General features: G+C 44.6%; 1 protein-coding gene across 1 annotated transcript; it reads right to left on the reverse strand.

Moving 5' to 3' along the window:
* Nucleotides 1-5,465: 5,465 nt before the first annotated feature.
* On the reverse strand, nt 5,466-10,044 carry LOC119292939. Its single transcript, XM_037571583.1, has 7 exons — nt 9,905-10,044; nt 8,252-8,445; nt 7,926-7,985; nt 7,224-7,411; nt 6,918-7,043; nt 6,425-6,517; nt 5,466-5,522 (listed from the first exon to the last, which is right to left on the reverse strand). The coding sequence occupies exons 1-7, from the start codon at nt 10,042-10,044 to the stop codon at nt 5,466-5,468; spliced, it is 858 nt and encodes a 285-aa protein (XP_037427480.1).
* Between the last annotated feature and the right edge of the window lie 14,148 nt (nt 10,045-24,192).

A 24,192-nucleotide genomic window follows, 5' to 3' on the forward strand; every position in this document is an offset into this window, starting at 1 on the left:
TGATGATATGATGCTGATGATATGCTAGATAGTAGAGTATACATATACTCATTTTGATGATATGATGCAAGAGTTTTTATATTAATATGATGATGATGATGAGTAATTATATCATTTAATAAAAGAAACCACAGATTAGTTTCAGCTGGATGGATCCTACCTAAGTGATCAAGTATATATATATATGCCATATTCATATATATTATACTTGATCACCTAATTAGGTGATCAAGTATAATATCGATATGGCATATACTTGATCACTTATAGCTAGCTAGCTAGATCTTTCAGTCGAAACTAATCCGCGGTACTTTCACCTAATGATTTAACAACTCATTATAATGTAAAACAATCACTAAATTAAATTGAAAACACAAGACAAAAGGAAAAACTAGAAAAAATCAAACATTTAGTACCGGTTGGTGTTACCAACCGGTACTTAAGCCCTACGCACACCCGGGCCTGGCTCGTGCCACGTGTTTGCACTTTAGCGCCGGTTCGTGACGAACCGGTACTAAAGGGGGGGACCTTTAGTCCCCACTCTTTAGTGCCGGTTGGCGAACCGGCACTAAAGGCCATCACAAACCGGCACTAAAGGCCGGTTCTGCACTAGTGTCATTCAATAAAAATATCGGGTGCTATTTTTCCATCTATTTTTTATATATTAATTTATCTAGGAACAATTGCTCTGGCTCGCGATGTTTTCTATGCAGAACAATTATTCACTGCAAGGATGATCGTTATGTCACGGACATAAAGCTCGTGCCAATATTATCAAGCGCCAGCATCCAACCATACCGCATTGCTCAACAAATGTGTGTGCAAACTGCCGCCTCTGTGGCTCAGCCTACAACAACAACACCGCGTCGGCTCTCCCGTCTGTGCTGGTTTGCAACACCATAGATAACTCAACCGTCCGCCTCTGCGGCCGATTCTCCTGCCCATGCCGGCTTACAGCACCACGGTCGATTCATCTGTCTGAGCCGCCTCTGATGCTGCGATCGTCTTTTCCGTCCGTCTCTCGCGGCTTGGTCTACATCAATGGGCAGGCGCACAAGTAGCCACCACTACAGTTTGGTTAACTTCAAACATCCAGTTGGAAGGAATCATTGGCCGAGTTGCTGACACGGCTCATACGGGATCATTTATAACCCGCCACAGTCATTTCAACATTCTGTGGATTCACATCGCGCTATCAACGCCAATGATATACACCTTCTGCTATGTCAACTATGGAGAATCTCAAGCCAACTCCTCGAGTTGTTTTGAGACTCGGGGGCTACAATGGCATGACTAGGCAGAATGGGCCGGTTTCAATGCATTCAAGAACTCTGGGTCATTGGAGGGAAAAGTAACCCGGCCCCAGAGATTACTGCTCTATCGATGAAAATTTAAAAGGCCATCAGAAAAATTCCGGCTCACAATGATGCTTCTGGTTTACAATCCGGTTCAAGGAAAATCCCGTCTCCCACAAAGCTTTGAAGCTCTCAAATCCGGTTTAAAAATTCTGGTTCAAGAAGAATTATCTCTTGCAAAGTTGAGTTCTCAGGAAAAATTAAAGGTTGCCAAAGAGAGCTTGATGCCATGATGCGCGGTTCAAATATAGGTACCCTGCTCCAACACCATTGGGGGATGATCGTATTCGAATCTAGCTTAACTCCTTTGGCACAGCTTCCTGGTCGTATTCGAATCATAGTTGTTCAAACGAACTTGATCATTTGGGGGCTGGGTCGTATTCGAATCATAGCTTAACCCCTTCTGGCCTGACCCTGATCGTATTCGAATCAAAGTCGTCAAATATTCTCAAGGTCACTTGGGGGCTTCCCGTTCAAACATAGGTTGTATTTGAACCAAAGAGAACATAGTTGTCGGTACCCACTTGATCGGCGCAATGTCAAAACCCACTTGGGGGCTTCTTAATCGTATTCGAATCATAGCTTAACTCCTCTTGGGTCCGACCCGGATCGTATTCGAATCAGAGTCGTTAAATATTCTCAAGGTCATTTGGGGGCTTCCTGTTCAAACATAGGTCATATTCGAACCAAAGGGAACATAGCTATCGGTACCCTCTTGATCGGCGCAATGCCAAAGCCACTGGGGGCTACATGGTCATATTCGAACCCTAGCTTAACCCCTTTGGGACGGTTTACTGATCGTATTCAAATCAGAAGCCTTAACTTGTCTTTCTATTTTTTTGCTTAAGTCTTTTTTGAAAGAACTCTTTGGATTTGTCTTGAGACCTTTTGTGTATTCATGTTCTAAGGCATATAAGATTTCTGTTTGAGCCGGCTTGACTTTGAACAATAAGTCGCCAGGCATATGACAAACTCCAATTGAAGTCATGACTTCTAAAAACAAGTGGGTCATCACCCTTACTGCACAGGTAATATAAGCCGGCAGTACAGTTCAATATCACATGTATGGTATTGTTATTATAGTTATATTTAAAGTTCTGGTTCATACAAGCCCTATCTATGACTATTTTAAACATCAGTGGTTATATGTGAGATATTATGACCCGCCCTACGGTAAACTGCCAGGGTATATGTTGTTTAAACTCTGTGCAGGATTTGCAGAACTATGACTTATATAAATGATTAAGTTCAAGATCATCATCAAAATTGATGCTTCAAAATGATTATCAGTTCTGGATTTTCTCAAAGGCTATAAGCCGCTGGGTTATAAAAAATCCGGCTTATAATGAATGCGCATTAAGTCGCATCGGCCAAGAGCCGTCGAGTATTTAAACTTCGGATTTACTTGTCAACCTATAAGGTCTTCAAAGTCGCTTCAGCGCAATGGTTATTATTTTATTAACGGACATGATTTATTTCTACAGTGGAAGGAATAGTCCCAAGTTGCTGCAGGCTAACAATCCAACACTTGGGGGCTACATTATTCAAATTAAGATTATATCAAATATGCAAGTCCCATGTCACTTCCAGCATGCACCATGGCACTTGGGGGCTAATGCAAAGTCATTTTTGCTCAACTTATTGAAGACCCGACTCACCACATTGTAATGAGCCGGCCCTTAGGGGCTACCAATTGCTCCTGTCAAAAATTCAAGGTACACAAGCCTCAATCCATTATATTGAAAGATCCACTACTCAGTTGGTAGAGTACAAAGCTCTTAACCTTATGGACGTGGGTTCAAGTCCCATGGTGGAGATTACATCATATGATGTTATTGTCAATGACTCATATACAAAGTCCCAGTTCAGTATTATCTTACTGAGCCGGCACTTGGGGGCTACACGTTGATGTTCAAGTCTACATAATTATATTTACAAAAGTCCTTGCTCATTATTGCATAATGACCCGACCCTTGGGGGATACACTGGTTGAAGTTTTTATAAGCATAAGGCAATTACAAGTCTCAGGTTGCTGCAAGCATGACAACCCTGCCCTTGGGGGCTACAGGTGATATACATATGAGGGAAGGATAAACTTCAAATTCTCAATTTTGTGTAAAATAGGTATTATATTATTATTGGAGAAATCTGCAAAGTTTAGGACCCGGTGTCTGCAACAATCATGACCCGGTGTCAGCATCATTTATTTATGACCCGGTATCATTTAGTTATGACCCGGTAATTTTGGCAATCATAAATCGGCAAGATCTACATCGTTAAACCGGTTGAATATCAGTTGAATATTTCAAGACCAATATTTTTGTCAAGTCAGAGCATTGAAGGCTGAATCAAATGGATTATTTCTCTACAAGAGCCAATGTCAGGAAAATTGATTTTGAAGCTGGCCTATTGACTCGGATTTTTCAGAAGAAGTGCCCAGATTTTTTGCATTGGCAAAGCATTGAAGCTCAATATCCGATTTAAAATTCGGTTCAGGAAAATATTTAACCCGGAGCACAACCTATCAAGTTTGTTCTTGTGTTTATTTTACAGGATCAGTTTAACATGGATAAATCCAAATTAAACTGGGGGCTAATGTCGGGGATATACCCCGCGGTATGACCCGGCCGGAATTATGACCCGACCGGACTTGGCGATTCACCAGAGACCCGGCTAGAGCTTGGCGATTCACTGGCGATCCGTCCGGACATGGCGGTTTATATATAACCCAACTGGACATTGTGACTCACTAGAGACCCGGCGGCGGATTAGACGGACGATAAGGCCCAAGGCCCAGCAGGCCGGATTATACTCTGGTGGACCGGTTTACGAGGAAAGGCATAAGGAGTTTTCCCTCAAGGGGGCAGACTAGGATTCCACTTGTAATAGACTAGTCCTAAACCTAATAGAACTCCACATGTAACCCGCCCCTTCAACATATATAAGGAGGGGCAGGGATCACCAAAAGGGGCAAGCAAGAAGAAACAATCTCTAGGGCTAGACACAAAGAGCCAGCTTACCGGCGACTCCCTCATGATCATAATGAGACCTAGCCACCAAAAGCATGTAAGGTTATTACTGGATGATGTTTCCCGGGGCCCGAAGCTATCTAAATCCTTGTCTATGTTGCGTTTCTCGATTCCGCCCAACCCCTCTCAAGCTACCGCATAGATGCGTTGACCTCGCGACTAAATTCTCACACTAAGGACATTTGTCGTGACAATTCCACGACAATCCCTGTTCTCTTCTGCTCATCCACACTCTCGACTACGCTTCTTTGTGCACGTAGCCTGAGAGCTGCCCCCCCCCTATTTTCTACCCCTATCAATGCAATGATACACATTCTAGTCTATTCGCGAAAAAAAAGAACAAAGTAGTACATAAGAGATCTAGTGGACAGTTACCATTGTATGGAGACAATATAAAGGCACTGACCCACATGAATCCATCGATGCATGCAAGTGGTCGATGCATGCAAGTGGTGTTTATACTACTATACTAGATCGGCAACGCGCCTTGGCGCGGGGTACCCGTCCCAACACGTGGTCAAGCGATTAAAGATCAAGCATTAGTGAGAAGGCAAGTTTAGCACATTTATTCAACATAAGAACTGATTTCCTGATTCAAGATTAAAAAAATCATCATTCATTCTGCACCACAAGCAAGACAGCATCAAGTTCAGCACGGTCATGAGATTATAAAATATAATCTGCCATAAAAGCAAGCAACATTGGGTTCAGTACAGTCAAGAGATTACATGGCATGATGTTTTAGTAAAAAGGTAAGTCTACCACGTGTATTCGACATGACAATTGTTTTCTGGTATATGAGAGAAAGAAGAAACATTCAACACGATCATGATGAGATTATGAAATCTAATAAGAGAACAGCATGCAGTGGAGATGGTAAAACTATACAACACTACGACAATAATTAGACCCTAAATTCAACTCTGAATGGTTCAACATTCCTCAATGATTCATTATTGGCCAGCATCGACAGCGGTAAGAAAACTCGGTCAATTCTCTGCAACAAATACAACCCAAGGATAAGCCATAAAAAATAGATGTGTTCCCAGTTTTCCCGATTCACTCTTCTTACTCCACTTCTTCACATGGCTTGAGCATCGATAATTTCCTCTCCAACCCACCTTTGCAAGTACAGTTTCTGCAGGTTAATTCCATTGGTGTATTTAACAATAATAAATAGGAATATACTCAAATTGATAGTTTAACTGAAAAATCTACGAAGGATACCTTTCATGGATGTGGTGCCCACTTCAGCTTTGTATACAATGGAGCGGGAGGCAATTTAATTATAGGAAAACAGGTTGAATTTTGAACCTGTTGGAACATGAGGTCTATGGTTGTAAGCCATTTTTTTATGCAGGGAGATAGACCGACATTATTATCATTTATGGGTAATAAACAAAATGGTTGTAAGCCATGTATACAGCTCAGAACTCATGGATTTTGCTATCTATGATTTAGCAAGAAACATCCAACATCTTAACTTACCAGAACATGGATCAAGTATGTAAAACTATTTATTTTTTCAAGGGAAGTATATAAAACCTTCACTCAAGCGAAGAAATAATCCATGCAAACTGAAGGGAAATAAAGAAGGGGCAACGGAATGAAAGGGGGTACAATTGTATGCTTAATCATGATCTCAACATATGTGACTTTGATACATGTATTTCTGTGATCATTTTTCATTTGAATAATCATGATCTTAAAATTACGATGGTTCAGTTTAATTATAATCAAATAAATCAACCAGCTATGCAAGCATGGTGGTTATCAACAGAGAGCCACATTACACCAGTTCTAAATTTCATCATACGTGCTTACTATATTTTTCTAAGATTGGCATGCATCTTGTTAGAGTGATGAAATACATGTATACACCAGCAGCTACTGCTCACAGGGGAACTGAATTATGCTGATGCATCGCCATGAATATTTAAATATATATTTTACTGAATATATATGGTGGATTTACTTTGTTTTTTTAGCTGGCGTGGCCAAAAATTCTAAAACTGACTTATATGCTACAAAAATATTTACCAGGATTGCCAGGTTTTCCACCGTGAGGATTCTTCCATGCAGGACAAGCCAGGCGAAGAGCTTGCATTTGGGGGTGGCTTGTGCTTTCCAAACCTTACCACAGTGGAAAGACACCAAGATCCAGTTGCTTTCTCATTCGCGAGTAATCCGCATGCCGGTGATGTTTGAAAGGCTCCCCCGCCTCCGGACTCTTGTAGGGAAAAGCCTTGTGTAAACTATTTGTAACACTCTCTCTTCTTCTACTTGAAAGGCAGCGCTCCTGCCAGTTTATCGAAAATAAATAAAATCAAGGCACAAAGATATCCCAGAATAACCAATCTATTTGATTCTAATATTTTATAGTATCGGATTACACATATAGATAGCTTTGGTTAAACGCCTTATCATGTGACTCGCTCAAGCATAGCGCTGTAATGACCTGTTCAACACCGACTGCTCAAATTTTCAGTATAATCATGGAGTGCTAGAACAATATCTAAATCGACAGTCAAACCTTGGACCAGGCGTGGAAGTGCAGTGAAGTTAGCTTCCCCGAGTTGACTTGACCCATGCTGATGTTAAGGCTCTGGCTTTGACCAATGTAGCAGCCACGATTGACAGCCATGCCAAGAACAATTTTCTGCTTGATATCCCAAATAGTCCTGGTTCAATTATAAACATTTTGAAACTAAAGCATTGGGTGGTCATATTTCACGTACGACAAAAGGACAGAAAAAATTACACAACGGAAGAAATGGAAAGTGAAGCAACACAAATAGATGCTTTTAATTTAAAACGTACAGTGTGCGGTTAATATTACCTGAAAGTGAGAATTATTCAGACAACCTGCAATCTGGCGGAAAAGAGGAACCGTGCATTTCTGAAACTCTGCAGGCTGTGTAGCTTCTAGTATCTCTTCCAACTCTCCCAAACACATCACCTCCTTGGTGCTGTTTCTGATGAGCCAATATTTCAGTAGGCCCTTGATAGCTGTGTATGAAAGCTTGGCTTGTGAAGTGGAATCAAGGCCCAGATAAGGAACAATTCATGCTCTTCCTTAAGTGGCAATACAAATCCATTGATGACGCTCTGCAGTAGCTCTGCCATTCCGTTGTGCTTTTCAGTTTCTTCTTCTTCTCTTCTCTCTCTCTCTCTCTCTCTCTCTCTCTCTCTCTTCGGAGTGAGCACGACTGGAAAAGCAATACATATGAGCCCAATTCCTTTTGAGGTAGGATGTGGTGCAGTATTTACATAGACCATATTCACATCACAGTAGTGCATAGTTCCTTATAAGTTGTACAAAACAAACAACAACACACTACAGAAGATAGGAATGCGTGATGAGACCTTAAGATAGGTCCGATAGCTTGGTTTTTAAGTCAGTTTGAGGCAAAAGACATCTGGTTCTTCACCTCAAAATGATTTTCCTGTAGGAATATCAGAACATGATTCTGAAACCATGGCACTTGGCTGGTTAGTATGGTTTTTCATCACATTCAGTTGCTTTTGGATTTGCACTCACAGTTTCTCAGTTTCTCAGTTTCAACACAGTTTCTCAGTTTCAATTTGCACTCACAAATCACTACTCAATACAGTATTAGTTAAGCGATCAGATGATTATGCCCAAAAAGACCTCAATAATTGCAAGAATCTGCAGACCACATGAATGAACGGAACAGTAGAGCTCTCTACAGGTTGTACAAGACAGGACGGTGGAAGAATCAAGAAACCGAGGTCAATTATGTTACCTTTCTTTTGCTCCTGGGCCTTGCAGGGGCGGCGACGCTTAAGCCGCGGCATGGACGCTAGCTCGCCGTCGTCGGACGCGTAGCCCTTGTCGTGGCTGGCCTCGCTGGGCGGCAGAATCGGGTTTGATGGAGGCGAGGTTGGGCATGCTGGTGCTCTGCTTCAGCTCCATGAGCCCTGCGTCATCCTCCTCTGCACTGCTGACCTCAACGCCGAACAGCCTGAAGAGCACCGCCTTCTCGTGCCCTCCTCCTCCATTTCCTCCCTCGATGGAGGAGCCGGGGGTTGCGAGGTCGCTGACGTAATTTAGAGCATGTTTGACATATCATTTGAAGTTACGAATGGCAAATTAACTACAACCAAGAAAGAAAGCATTAAGTAGCTAAAGAGTATACACTACTTTCTAATCTTCATGGATTTCAAAGACAATCATTTTTAGCAATATTATGAAGTAACAAAAAAACATAAAATCCAATCCTCTTAATAGAGACCAATAGAATCTCTTTATCTCTTATATCATTTAGATCCTGTTAATAGAGACCAATAGAATCTCTTTATCTCTTATATCATTTAGAGACAAAGAAATAAGAATAGATGAGATATAAAACCAGTGGTTTAACTTTACATGCTTGATAAAAGAAAATGGTAGAGTGGGCATATATATAAGATGTTCAAAATCTTAAAGCATGCAAAATACATCTGGTACAAACAATTCATCCAAAACCGAAGGTACAAATAGCAGGTAGATGAGAGGGGGAGCTCACCACAATTGTGTTGGGTGGGAGTTGAAGAGGGAGGTAGAGATGTTGGCCTGCTCCTCTCAATGATATCATAAATAACCTTTCATCTCAATGTATTATTTAGTTGTGCTACATGCAGAATGAGATACAAAAAGAACATGTAATATACAAAAAAGGGAATGCAGCGACAGCGAAAAGAAATCCTAAAAGGGAACATAGAGCAGAAAACCAACCCAAAATGCAAGCAAGAATCTTTAAAAGGGAACATAGAGCAGCGGGATCATGAGGCATAGAAAAATGGGGTCACCTTAAGATGAAGAATCAGTGGCCCTCTCTCAGTTCAAATTAGAAGGATAGAACCACTATTATTGATTAGAGTTATTTTTACTCAGGCAAAACATTACAACACTGGATCCTGAGCTACAGGTGAGGCATACAAAACTACAAGTGTCTGTTGTTATGACCATATATAAGCAACCTTTAGTATCTCAACCAGAACCGAAGCAAAACGAAAAAAATCATGGTTAAGTAACCAGCAAAGGAAGAATGCACGTTTTTGGAATTTTAAAGTATCAAGACATTAAAAGTTCTCTTTTGCCTTCAATACTACACACATTAGGGGAGGTAGCTGCAGTTTTATTGCATAGTGGGCTCAGATTCACCTTTTCTCGTTCATATAACCTACCCCCATCATCTCTTATCACAAGATCAATCTGTTTATACAATGGAGCTACCCTGGTTATCACTCAACAAGAATGACCACCCAAGGACAGATCAATAGGTATCACAGGATCAAAAAGGATTCTAGAGACAACAGGGAGGATCCAACTTGATACCGACAGGTGCCTTGATTGCTCAAAGGCACACTTATTCCAGCCACAGTTAATCATCATCGCCCTAGCACGAACGCTACCGCCACAGACAAAGCGAAATGGCGAGAATGCCCCGGCGACGAAGACAATGCCCAGCCCGGAACCCTAGCCATGGGCCATGGCTACAGGGACTCGCCCATTGCCTGCAAGTCGTCACCGCCGCCGGGATGGACGCGGGAGGGGAAGAGACGTGCGCCGCGACTATGCGCTGGGGGCAGAGGAGAGAGGCGTAGGGGAGGAGGAGGCCGACCCCCTGGGCCACGCCGCCCGTGCCGTGTCCCATACGCCGCCGCCTTTGCCTCGCCTCACCATTCCTTCTTCCCTCTCGTGGGAGCCGGGGACGGGGCGGGGCGTTAGGGCTTGGGCGACGCCCGATCGGAGGGGTGGAAGGAGGAGGCCGTGAGGGGAGGAGGCCTGGCGGCGGCGGAGAAGGAGGAGAGGGAGGCGCGGGTGGGGAGAAGGTCGGGCAGTGGCGGGGAAGGAGGAGAGGGAGGCGCGGGCGGGAAGTAGGCCGGGCGGCGGAGGGGAAGGAGGGAGAGAGGCGAGGCGGGAGGAAGAGAAGAGGGTGCGGAGCGAGTGGGGGAGGAGCGACGACTGCGCGCTCACCCTGTCGAATTGGATATTTTTCCAGGCATGTGAAATGATGTAAATGCCCTCGGTGGGGCAACGAAATTACGTGCGGTGGCACGAAACGGGGGTAACTATTCATTCCAGCAGTAACTTATTTTTATCCGACGGACGAGGTCGTTACAGGGGTCGATCCGACGGCCCAAGATCCATCAAGCAGCCAGATCCAACGGCCAGGACTGCCAAATCGCTTAGGAGCCGGGAGAGGAGCTTCTATTCTTATTTCTGGATGGATGGATGGATGGATAAATATAGCCATGGCCATGTCCCATACAGTAGCCGAAGCAGAGGAGCAGGAGGAAGATGGACCTCACCGAGGGAGGTTGTAGCCGAGGCAGTACTCAGTGCACGTCGGGGTTGCGCGTGAACGCCGTCCAACCGGCAATGAACCGCGTCGGAGTTGCGCCTTGCACCGTCCCGCCGACGAGCACAAACGCACCAAAAAACCTGTATAAGAAAGGCATCGTATTTATCAGAAACAATTATTTAGTAATTACTATTTAGCAGAATGACTAATAGGTAAGACATATAGGTGCAAAGATCTCATGCTCTCATGGTTGAGCCTCTTTTTTTGAGAAAAGACACCCCCGAGTCAATTAGCTCACCTAGCGGTAGCCCAAGAGCGAGATTATCCTTCAGTGGGCAAGAGTGGAGTATTACCTAACCGACGTTGCTTACCCCATATTCAGTTATAAAGTATATTTAATCTCTATGCTCTGTACACATTTATTCGATGCGGTTACTCTATACTAAACATATCTGATCCAACGGCCGAAACAGGCGTAGATTAGGAGCTGACCTATTGGAAAATGCAGCTGATTCATAAGTAGATCTTTAAGCACCCGTAGGATGGTATATTAGCAATAGTGCTAACCATTTTTTAATAGCAAGCTTGATGAAATTAAGGATTTTAGGTTATTTTTCAATTATAATGCCCAGGAAAGGTTTAAAGATTTTCTGTTTTAGCTGTCCCATGACAATCTGCACTAAAATCCTATTACATCCACAAGCACATTAAAGAAAGAGAGTTACCTAGCCCACGACCGGAGGCGCAGGAGCATCCAAAGGTCCTCTCCATCAGAGAGGAGTGGCAGGCAGGGAAAGCCGACGCTACCGAGGAGCCCACCCAGCCTGCCTGCATGAGGAAAAAACCAAGCGCATGCATGAGAGGAAAGGTAAGTGAGAGTGGGAAGAGCAAACTGAAGCAGCCTGAGCTCTGAGAGAGCTCGGTGGATGCTTCATCTCTTATTTCTGGATGGATGGATGGATCAATATAGCCATGGCCATGTCCCATACAGTAGCCGAAGCAGAGGAGCAGGAGGAAGATGGAGCTCACCGAGGGAGGTTGTAGCCGAGGCAGTACTCAGTGCATGCCGGGGTTGCGCGTGAACGCCGTCCAACCGGCAAGGAACTACGTCGGAGTTGCGCCTTGGACCGTCCTGCCGACGAGCACAAACACACCAATAAACCTGTATAAGAAAGGCATCGTTATTTATCAGAAACAATTATTTAGTAATTACTATTTAGCAGAATGACTAATAGGTAAGACATACAGGTGCAAAGATCTCATGCTCTCATGGTAAATCCTATAATTAACCAGGGTCATCATTATTCTTAATCACAATCCACAACTACAAAACCAAGAAAAGCTTAGTGATCATGAAGGGCACGAATGATTAGCAAAAAGTGGAACGGGCTGATGAAAGATACACAGAGTGAGAGACATGAGATCCTCACAGTAGCACCACCATGTTTAGAGACTTGCAGCTCCTGCTTGCTGCTCAGCCGGCGGACACGACACCAAGCTCTCACTGCATCAATGACTTGGTTGTCCGCTATATGGAGCAGCAGAAAAAAGGAGATCAGAACTATATATATGGACATCTATGAGAGGGGAACCTGAGATACAGTACCTGAGCGCACGCGCAACACGAGTACAACAACCGCACACGATGGTGACCCCAACGGAGCAGCGGAGTGAGCCGTGACTTGCGCTTCTGCCGTCGACAGTGACAGCACCCATCAAGGCGGTCGTGCTCGACTTCACGCACACGAACGAGCAAGGGTTACATCGTGTCCATGCTCCCGCTGGACGGCGCCGCCAGTTCCGCCGCCTCGTGCGCTGACTGTCACATGGTGGTGAAGAGGTGGCTAGGCGTGGAGGTATCTTCCAAGTGGAGAGCTCCCAATCGAAAACACATCAAGCAAAGAATCGGAAAACAGAAGAACCAAACAATATAGTTAGCAGTAAAACACCAATTCCTCATATAATCAGAAACTTGAAACTGGGAGCCAACTGGATAATCAAATTAATCTAGCATAACCAAGAATAACATTTTGATTCGCAGAACTGCAACCACAATAAGCATAGACCCTCGAAGCTCTTTTTCTAATCAACCATGTGACTTATCTGGCATGTGATTATATGGGTAAGCAAGGACCAAATTAATCTAGCACCTGAAAACAACACTTTGATTCAAACAACTGCAACCATGACGTAATCCAAATAACTGGAGCAGGCATAGATCCCACATCTTCTACTTAACCAACCATGCGACTTCGCTGATCCCCAATGTAAACTGTAATGCACCAAATTAAACCACAGGGGACATAGTTTATTGCATCCAAACCTAACCCTAACCCAAGGAAGAAATTGGACCAGACCAAACTAAAGCCCACATAATTCACTCTGCACACCTTCCTGGCAGCACATCCATAATCCCAAACACTAATCCCAATCCACATCATAAGAGAACCTCCTAATTACTAAATGACCTCAAGAATCTAAGCAGAACCAAGTCCCTTGTAAACAACAAAGGCACACTTTATGCAAACCAGCTAAAGCTAACAAGGCAGCATGTCCATTTTTTTGGAACCTAGTCAAACCACCGATTCAAAAGATTCCAATATTTGGAACCTAGCTAAATCCGTCTATCTCCCATCGATTTCAAGCAAGGTAGCACAAAAGGCCCCAAAAAAGTGCCATCTTTGGAACCTAGCCAGACCATCCAGCCAAAAAAAGTTCCTATTACTTGGAATCTAGCCATACCAAAGAGCACAAAGGCCCCAATCTTTGGAATATAGTAGTCCTAATCCAACAACATCTCCAAACAGAGAAGACCAAAAACCTACAAGCATAGAACCTTCACATTGTGGTCTTTAGTTTGGCGTACTCAACGGAAAAGGAGGAGGCCCAGTCCGATGCGCCCCTGCAAGGTTGTACCTCATGACCAGCGGGAAGCGGAGCCACGCGTGGGGGCGAGGGAGGAGACGAAGAGGAGCCGCCGGAGTGCACCTGAGCCGCGCCAGCGACGAAGACAATGCCCAGCCCGAAACCCTAGCCATGGGCCATGGCTACAGGGACTCGCCCATTGCCTGCAAGTCGCCACCGCCGCCGGGATGGACGCGGGAGGGGAAGAGACGTGGGGCGCGACTATGCGCTGGGGGCAGAGGAGAGAGGCGTAGGGGAGGAGGAGGCCGACCCCCTGGGCCACGCCGCCCGTGCCGCGTCCCATACGCCACCGCCTTTGCCTCGCCTCGCCATTCCTTCTTCCCTCTCATGGGAGCCGGGGACGGGGCTGGGCGTTAGGGTTTGGGCGGCGCCAGATCGGAGGGGTGGAAGGAGGAGGCCGTGAGGGGAGGAGGCCTGGCGGCGACGGAGAAGGAGGAGAGGGAGGCGCGGGTGGGGAGAAGGCCGGGCAGCGGCGGGGAAGGAGGAGAGGGAGGCGCGGGTGGGAAGTAGGTCGGGCGGCGGCGGGGAAGGAGGGAGAGAGGCGAGGCGGGAGGAAGAGAAGAGGGTGCGGCGCGAGTGGGGGAGGAGCGACGACCGCGCGCTCACCCTGTCGAATTGGATATTTTTCCAGGCATGTGAAATAACGTAAATGCCCTCGGTGGGGCAACGAAATTACGCGCGATGGCACGAAACGGGGGTAACTATTCATTCCAGCAGTAACTTATTTTTATCCAACGGACGAGGTCGTTCCAGGGGTCGATCTGACGGCCCAAGATCCATCAAGCAGCCAGATCCAACGGCCAGGAATGCCAAATCGCTGAGGAGACGGGAGAGGAGCTTCTATTCTTATCTCTGGATGTGCAACCAATGTACGCGTAGTAGATCGACGGCATCTGGTGGTATTTAACTTTCTTTTTGCATGGTAATACGTGTCTCATTCATATCATAAAGAACAAAGTACATGTCACGTAAGAACCAACATGACAAAACTAAAAAGATAGCAGAACATCTCTGAGCTTGACACTAACGCCCGGCACCTGCCTCCGGCACCACCACAGTAGCCACCGAAGAAGAAAAATGACGGATCACCTCCTCATCCGAGCTCGACGCGGCTCCATCGCTGATATGCAGCTTTGCGGACCTCCAAGGTGACTCACCAAAAATGAAGTCATTACCGTTGAATAGGCAACACCCGGACGCGCCATCAAACTCCAAATTTGGCATCCCCACCACGACTAACTAGACCGGTGCTGTTGTCAACTTGGTGCCGGATCAAATCCAAGTCCACCGTATATGCGACCATTCCTATCTAGTGGATCCACTCACCGACACATGCGCGGCCGGACCGATAAGCACGCAGCTGCATGCGCACGTCGATCGATGGCGTTTTTCTACTGTCGCCACGGCCCCTTGCTCCATCGCTGACAGCAATATACAACGATCTTCAAACTGATTGCCGGTACGACCGGGGCGATGTGGGCGTTGCCGGTACGAATCGCGTCGTTTTCGCGCGTGCCGTACGTGGTGGATCGATCGATCCGGGCAGGTGTGCTTGGGAGGCGAGTGGGTGCATATATCCGCGCCGGCAAATGTACCGTCCAGGCGTGTGGGTTTGAGAAGGCACGTACAAAACCTCTTCATGTGGACGTGTTATTTTCATTGACTTGCATGCATGCGTGCATGCCTGAGAAGGCACGTACGTACAAAACCTCGATGATTACTTTGTCGATGCATGCATGCATCAAGACGTACATCCTGGAGACAAAGTAACACGTCCACATGAAAGCTATTTTTTTTTAAATAATACATTTTTTTATTAATTTTCATAAATATTATACCGAATAAAAAAATTTCAAAAATAATACACCATCGGCCCGCTGCAGGCCGACTGGGCCTAGTCGGCCCACAGCAGGCCGATTGGATTCCAGTCGGCCTACAGCTGGCCGACTGGCCCCTGTCGGCCCACTGTGGGCTGATTGCGTCCTGTCGGCCCACTGTGGGCCGACTGGAGCTAATTGGCATAAAAAATATATGTTTAATAAAATGTTAATCATGTAATTAAAAAATGTTAAACGTGTATAGAAAATGTTCCCGATGTATACAAAAAATGTACAATATATATGCAAAAATGTTGACATAAAAAATATGTTTTGAAAAGTGTTAAGCATGTATTTAAAATTTGTTAAATGTGTGTATAAAAAATGTTCCTTATTTATACAAAAAATATAGAATGTGTATGAAAAAAAGTTGATACCAAAAAATTATGTTTGAAAAATATGTTTGAAAAGTTGACATTTTTTAAAATACATGATTAAAAATTGTTAAATGTGTGTATAAAAAATGTTCCTTATCTATAAAAAAATATAGAATGTGTATGAAAAAAAGTTGACACCAAAAAAATATGTTTGAAAAAATGTTCCAGTTCCATACAAAAAGAGCAACCAATCATATTTTTTTCACAACCTTGATTTATTTTTTGTCACCAACTCATCAACATAATTTTTTGGTGTCAACTTTTTTTCATACACATTCTATATTTTTTGTATAAACAGGAACATTTTTATACACATATTTAACAATTTTTAAATACATGATTAACACTTTTTAAAACATACTTTTTATGTCAACATTTTTGCATATATATTGTACATTTTTTTATACATCAGGAACATTTTTTTTATACACGTTTAACATTTTTTAATTACATAATTAAAAAATTTTAAACACATATTTTTTATGCCTATTTTTTTGCAAAAACAATTAGCCCACAGTAGGCCAATTAGCTCCAGTCAGCCCACAGTGGGCCGACAGGACCCAATCAGCCCACAGTGGGCCGAGGGGCCAGTCGGCCAGCTGTAGGCCGATTGGAATCCAATCGGCCTGCTGTGGGCCGATTAGGCCCAGTCGGCCTGCAGCGGGCCGGTGGTGTATTATTTTTGAAATTTTTTTACCCAGCGTAATATTTATGGAAATTAATAAAAAAATGTATTATTTAAAAAAAATTAGCCACATGAAAGAGGTCTAAATTTGCCGAATGGTTTTTTTTTGAGCATTTTTGCCGAATGGTTAGTATACAAGGAACCTGAACGTAGATGGAGCCCATGGGTTGTCAGTTGGTGCGCACGTACCCCGCCCCATCCGCCAACTCAAGCCGGTTCGTCGTGTACGTACGTGGCGCTGTGGGCTGCCGTGTTTCGCCTCGCCACCGGCAAAATCGGCCACAGTGGGTTCCAGAATACATTTGGGCATACGTTTGATAGTAACTACACTGCACTGTGCAGGCAGACGTAGGATCGTAGGGTCGTCCGGTGCGTCACGTTCTGGTGGCCGCTCGCCTGCCGACAGCAGCCGGGGGGACCATGGCCAGAGCACGCTCCCGCACACGGAGTGTTGGTGCCGGCCGGCGGCAGGCGGCAGTCACGCGGGCACGCAGCTGGGAGAGGCGCGGGTGACGAAGGATTTCCTGCTAGGCTGCTTGCTCGGTCTACGTGCTCCCATATCGACGGCGACGGTGACTGTACACTACTGTTTCTCCCTCATTTTCGATCCGGAAATGTTGTACGGAACCATGGTTCAGCAGAACCTACACTCGACACCATTAATTTCTAGACACTATTCATAAGAATTCATGCGTGGTTGCAGAGGCGGAGCCAGGATTTCTCGACGCCTAGGGCTAAAACTAAACAACTATAAATAACGCCAAATACCATCACCTCAAAAATATCTAAAAACACTAGCTAAATTATCACACCTACCGATGCATGTTAGCAGCACACCACAAATTTAAATTCAGCTCAAGGAAAAATAAATATGTATTCATTATTACCATGAGAGCAAATTCAATAAACCTGTGCATCATCGCAAACGTTGGTACTAAATTAGTGAAGACTGGCTTCATTTGAGGCCATCATTTCTTCACCAAGAATAGTACTCCCTCCGTCCCAAAATTCTTGTCTTACATTTGTCTAGATACGGATGTATCTAATATTAAAATGTGACTTGATACATCCGTATTTAGACAAATTTAAGACAAGAATTTTGGGACGGAGGGAGTAGAATAGAAGGGCCACGAGATGTGAACATAAAATTGAGTATTTACTCAAGAACTAGATATATACCAAGTCAATTGCTCATATGAAATTGTGTAAAAAGAACATTTTATACCATTATCACAAAGTGCACGAGGTAGAAGCCCCATGTGTTTCCTTATTTTTTGGTAGCACTGTATAATCTTAATTGTCCAGGTCTTCTTCATCTTTGATCCATTTAATATCCCCAATTCATTGATTTCCGCTGATAAAAAGAAACAAGGAAAAATATTGCTACATGATACAACAAACTTAAAATTACCTCTCCAGCCGGTTGTGGAAATCATGAGATTGGTCGATGAAGCACAGGACGCATCGATGGGGCTTCTCCAATGATGCGATGCGAAAGATCTGAGTTCGAAGAGCCGGCCGCCGGGGCGCGCGTCAGGTGTAGTCGAGAGTCGGCGGCGCAGTTTTTCTATGGATCGATCTGGCAAGACGAGATCGTGCGTCGTGGCTTGGAGCGATTTGGGCGAGGGCGCAAGCGATTGTTTGGAGAGATCGTGTCAACTGGGCTTCTCGGGATGGAGAACTCTGTTGAAATTGGATGCTTGAATTGTTTATGGGCTGAGACAGGGCTGCTGGGTTTGCTTGCCTGGGGCTGAGCCTCTACAACTCTATTAACACGGGAAATGTTTGCTAGATATATAACCTACTAGATGGGCCACGCCTGGGGCTACAGCCCCAGTTGCCCCAGGCCTGGTTTCGCCCCTGCGTGCTTGATTAAAAAATGGAGTTGGCATGCATGTCTACTCATAAGGATTCATGCATGGTTGATTAAAAAATATAGTTGGTATGCATGTCACAGATCCACATATAGTAGGATGTTAAATCGCACGGCGTAGACCATAGGTTCGGCTGAATCATGGTCCTGAATTACTTCTCTCCATGGCTCTACTCACTAGTGCAGAACCGGCAATAGCACCGGTTCGTAAGGCCCTTTAGTGTCGGTTCCATAACCGGCACTAAAGCCCCCCCCCCTTTAGTACCGGTTCAGCACGAACCGGTGCTAAAGGGAAACCACGTGGCACGAGCCAGCTCCAGGGGCCTGGAGCCCTTTAGTACCGGTTGGTAAGACCAACCGGTACTATAAGGTTTGGGTTTTTTTTAGTTTTATGATTTCTTTTTCATTTAATTTTGTGTTTCCATTTTAATTCTTTTTCGTTTGCTGGTATTTTACGATACTACATATATATATATATATATAAATAGAATTTCTAGTAGAACCAATCATGCATATATATATCATCAATGTCTCACAAACCATCATATTAATTAATTCACACATACACACATGTATAGCTATATTCAATTTCTCCTACATATGCATATTGCCTTCGGAGCCAGTTGCATTAGCCTAATTGGTGCCTTCGGAGCACGATGACAATTGGAAGTGGTTTTCATGGGGGGCGGTAGCGGGTAATAGTATTCTCCCTTCGGATTTATGACCTGGTCGAGCAAAAATCCCGCTATTTCCTCTTGAAGTGCTTCTACGCGCTCCGTTTCTAGGAGCTTCGCCCGCACCTTTCTGAACTGTTAAGAAGGAGATCAATATGCATGTGTATTAGTTGTGTGACTAGATATCGATAATGATGTAAAAATTGTGAATAGTGTTTTGACAAGCGTACCCATTCCTGTCTTTGAGATCTGCTCCTTTCGGACGCCATCATGCGAATGTTCTCGCAAACGCAGAATGCACACAGATCAGTCCCCTGCGCCTGCTTCAGGGCGTTTACGAGAATGGAATTTGATCAGATAATAATTAATCAAGCATGATAATTAAAGAGATGGCAGCTAGCTAGCTAGCTACTACTTCTTAATTACTTACCTTGGGTCTTCCCCTTTTAAGCTTTTCTTTCCATTCGCCTTCCGTGACGCTGGTACTCTCAACTTTCCGTCTTTCTTACAGTCTTCTCTGTGCCATCGCATCGCCTTGGCATGCTCTTTGTTTTGGAACAAACGTTTCAACCGTGGTATTATAGGAGAATACCACATCACCTTGGCAGGAATCTTCTTCCTGGTGCGCTCGCCCTCGACATCATCATGCTCATCGCGGCTGATCTTATAACGCAATGCACCACATACCGGGCAAGCGTTCAAACGCTCGTACTCACCGCGGTAAAGGATGCAATCATTAGGGCATGCATGTATCTTCTGCACCTCTAACCCTAGAGGGTAGACAGCCTTCTTTGCTTTGTATGTACTCTCGGGCAATTCGCTGTCCTTTGGAAGCATATCCTTTATCATTACCAGCAACTTTCCAAATCCCTTGTCAGATACACCATTCTCTGCCTTCCATTGTAGCAATTCCAGTGTGGTGCCCAGCTTTTTCTTGTCACCTACGTAATTCGGGTACAACAATTTTTTGTGAGCCTCTAACATGCGCTGCAACTTCTTCTTCTCCAAATCACTTGCGCAGTTTCTCTTTGCATCGGCAATGGCCCGACCTAGATCATCAACGGGCTCATCTGATGCCTCTTCTTCAGCTTCTTCCCGCATTGCCGGCTCAGCTTCTTCCCGCATTATCGGCTCAGCTTCTTCCCCCATTGTTGTATCATCGTATTCAGGGAACCCATGGCCAGGATAGCTGTCGTCGTCCTCTTCTTCTTCATTGTCTTCCATCATAACCCCTTTTTCTCCGTGCTTGGTCCAAACATTATAGTGGGGCATGAAACCGGACTCTAACAAGTGGACGTGAATGGTTCTTGACGTAGAGTAATTGCGACCATTCTTACAGCCAGCACATGGACAAGGCATAAAACCATCCGCCCGCTTGTTTGCCTCAGTCGCAAGCAGAAAAGTATGCACGCCCTCAACGAACTGGGGAGAGCATCGGTCATCGTACATCCATTGCCGGCTCATCTTCATTACACAACACCGAATAGACCAAATTAATACAAGTTCATACATAAAGTTCATACAACACTTAAATGCAACAAACAAATAACTCTCTAGCTAAAGCATTTAAATGCAACAACAAATGCGATCAAGATCGCAACTAAGGTAACAATTGATCCAACAGCATAATGATACCAAGCCTCACTATCGATGGCATATTTTCTAATTTTTCTAATCTTCAAGCGCATTTTCTCCATCTTGATCTTGTGATCATCGACGACATCGGCAACATGCAACTCCAATTCCATCTTCTCCCCCTCAATTCTTTTCAATTTTTCTTTCAAGTACTCGTTTTCTCTTTTAACTAAATTTAACCTCTCGACAATAGGGTCGGTTGGAATTTCCGGTTCACATACCTCCTAGATAAAAATATCCATGTCAACTTGATGGGCATAATTTGTCATAAACACGAAATGCAACAAATAGTTTTAAAAGAGAATATACCACATCCGAATCATAACAAGGACGAGGGCCGACGGAGACGGATATCAAAACCATGGCACTATGTATAACAAACAACGTACGGGTAAGATAATTATTATACGAGTAACTATATATCCAAATCACACAAACATCAATGTTTTATATAAAATTTCATGAACAAGAGGCTCACCACAAGGTGGTGCCGGCAACGGGACGGTGCGGGCGATCGACGGTGGTTACGACGGAGATTTAGAAGGCACTAAGTAAACCACACCTACATATGCAAACTAAGTGTTATTTTAACCTCAAATTGCATATAAATCAAATACTACCACATATAATTCCTCCCAAATTACTAAAACCCACAATTAATCACTATATAAACCAATGCAAGAGCTAATCTAGCAATGAGAGATGAAAGGACAAAGTTGCTAACCTTGGTGATCATTTGAATGAATGAGGGCCTGGAAATCTTGACAAATTTGGGGCAAATTTTGTGATGAACTCGAGAGGAAGAAGGTAAGAACAGAGGAGAGGGAGAGGGGAAAGGGGGAAGAACAGAGTGCGGGTGGACGAAGGATTTATATAGGACGACCTTTAGTACCGGTTCGTGCCACAAACCGGTACTACAGGTGCTGGAAGGGCCCCACTCTGACAACATCTTGCCACCACTCTCATTAGTACTGGTTCGTGGCACGAACCGGTGCTAAAGGTTTGCCACGAACCGGTACTAAAGAGCTCCTCCCGGCTAGCCGTTGGAACCGGCACTAATGGACACATTAGTGCCGGTTATGTTACAAACCGGGACTAATGTGTCTCACATTTGACCCTTTTTCTACTAGTGACTGTTTCGCAGCCTCCGGAACCCGGTACAACGGGTTGCACCGGTCTATCGCGTCAGTGATTCCGCTGTGCCATGCCCGCTTGGCTCGTGTCGCCTACCAACATAACGTAACGCTTCAACAGAGGTCCGTCAATCATCGAAATACGTATGTATCCTGCATGCAGACAGCCATGCGTGCGTGATGGACATATAGGTGGACAAAGACGCGTCACACACTCACATGCCCACACCGGCCCGTCAAGCTCCAAGCGCCGGCTGTGAAAGAAGAATGAGCTGGTGCAGCATGCAAAAGGTCAGGGGTCAGGTAATCACTACTCCAGCATATAGCGAGTGTAGGGTTTTGGCTTGCTCGACGACAACGGGACAACTTGCCGTTGTACCTCGGAGAGTGTCGTCTAGTGTGTAGTGGGCTAGTGGTGGTACTGTTACTCTCTCATAAGCGCCATGGATTGGAACCAACGAATCCCATATAATTCATTTCACTGGACAGCAATGTTAATGAACCAAAATTGCTTTTACATTCAGAAAGCCCGTTTCGCGCGTGGCGCGATCGTCTGGTGCGTGCATGATATTGATGGCCCCATTGACAAGCTGTCTTAGCAAAGACACGCAGCGTCACATGTATGGCACCAGATCCACGGGATACGGGTCAAATATTACTCGACCGCATGTCCCGGCCGCGCTGGCCTCATGGAAAACATGCGCAAATGAGCCCATCATACTCTCTCCATCTTTTGAAGAGTGTACTTCCAATTTTGTTGAAAAGTCAAACCTTTTTATGTGTCGCCGGGCAGCAGCAGACAATTTCGTAGGGCAGCGCGACTGCCATCCTGTCCGTCCGCCCGGCCGTCCATGAGTTCCACGCCGGAATAACCCGGTGAATTGGGAACAAGACATGGTAAGGGTCGGCGGTGCATCTTCCTCTTGCCGCTTTGAGTAGCGTGCACGTACTGCTACACTGGCAGTAGTTGACTCAGGACACCCTGGTTCTATGATGTTCAAATGTCAAAGGTCAACACACGTACTGGTATGCAGTCCATAAAAGTCAACTCATTAGCAACTGAGTGTGCGTACTGCTGTTCACGTGCGTGCGGTCCGTAAAAGTGCACGCTTCCCTTGCTTCTTCTATAGAGGACCCATCGGCGATCAAAGGCAAAGATATAATCGAGCCAGAGAGATTTTAGTACGGTAACAACTTATCCAAAGGTAGATAAAAAAATCACTCCACCAAAATATCAAATGATGCAAAGGTGTCTACTCTCTTGGCGTAGAACACATCAAACATTTTGCACTGGCAATCATCTAATTTTTTTGCCTCATTATTTAGATCCACTGCGATGATGATGCCCATCACCGATTTGTTGCAGAAAACATTGGCATGTTTTTCATTTCAAATGTTACAGAACACAAGCAAAATGGTGATGGAAGTGAGCATATCTTCCAAGGATGGCCGCCAACCAGCAATGCTTGACGTTTGATAAGCTCTCGTGGCATATTCGGTTGAACTTTTTGCAGCCCAATATAATCAATTGCATCATTTCAAGTATGAATGGAATAGCCGTAGTGGAAGAGGATATGGAGTCGTGGACTTCGGAACTTTGCTTGTAAATGTGGCATTCCCACAGTTGGGCTATTCCTGTTGTAGGTGATCAACTGTCCACACCCTATTGTGCAATATTCGTCAAGCGATAAAACATGTACTTGAATGCGCACTAAGTATCTTAAATTATACAGTTCATCCACGGCGACCTCCGAAAATTTAAGTAGTAGGCAGGGGACCACTACAAGAAATATGTCAACTTGTGACCTTGACTATTGGTCACTGAAAGGTCATTGTTTTTCAGTTGCGACCTTTTTGTGACCAAAAACAGAAGGTCAAAAGCTGGCAGTCATAAACTGAAATTAACGACCTTCTCTGTGAGAAGGTCGTAGACGTTTACGACCAAAATATGCCTATTGTTGTGTTTTGGTCACTAGCAGCCTCCCCAGGCCACGTAGGCATCCGACGTGGCAACCTGATGTGGCACAAGAATCAGCCCGGTCCGATTCGGTGTTTTCCATGGGCCGAGCCCATTAATTCAGCCTATTTGTGTTTTTTCCATCAATTTTTTGTTGGGTTCATGGGCCAAGTCCAACATTGCAGCTTTTTTATTGTTGGGCCATGGCCTTTTTGTCTAAACTATTTCATTTTCCTTTTTATATTAAATGGGTCTAGATGGGTCCCAATTGTCAGGTTCTTGTAACTGGGTCTCATTTTTTTCATGTTCTGGTAAGTGGGTCCCATCGATCAGGCTCATATTCTTCATATTTCAACCAGTA

The sequence above is a fragment of the Triticum dicoccoides genome, chromosome 4B, assembly GCF_002162155.2.
Source record: "Triticum dicoccoides isolate Atlit2015 ecotype Zavitan chromosome 4B, WEW_v2.0, whole genome shotgun sequence".
Lineage (NCBI taxonomy): Eukaryota > Viridiplantae > Streptophyta > Magnoliopsida > Poales > Poaceae > Triticum > Triticum dicoccoides.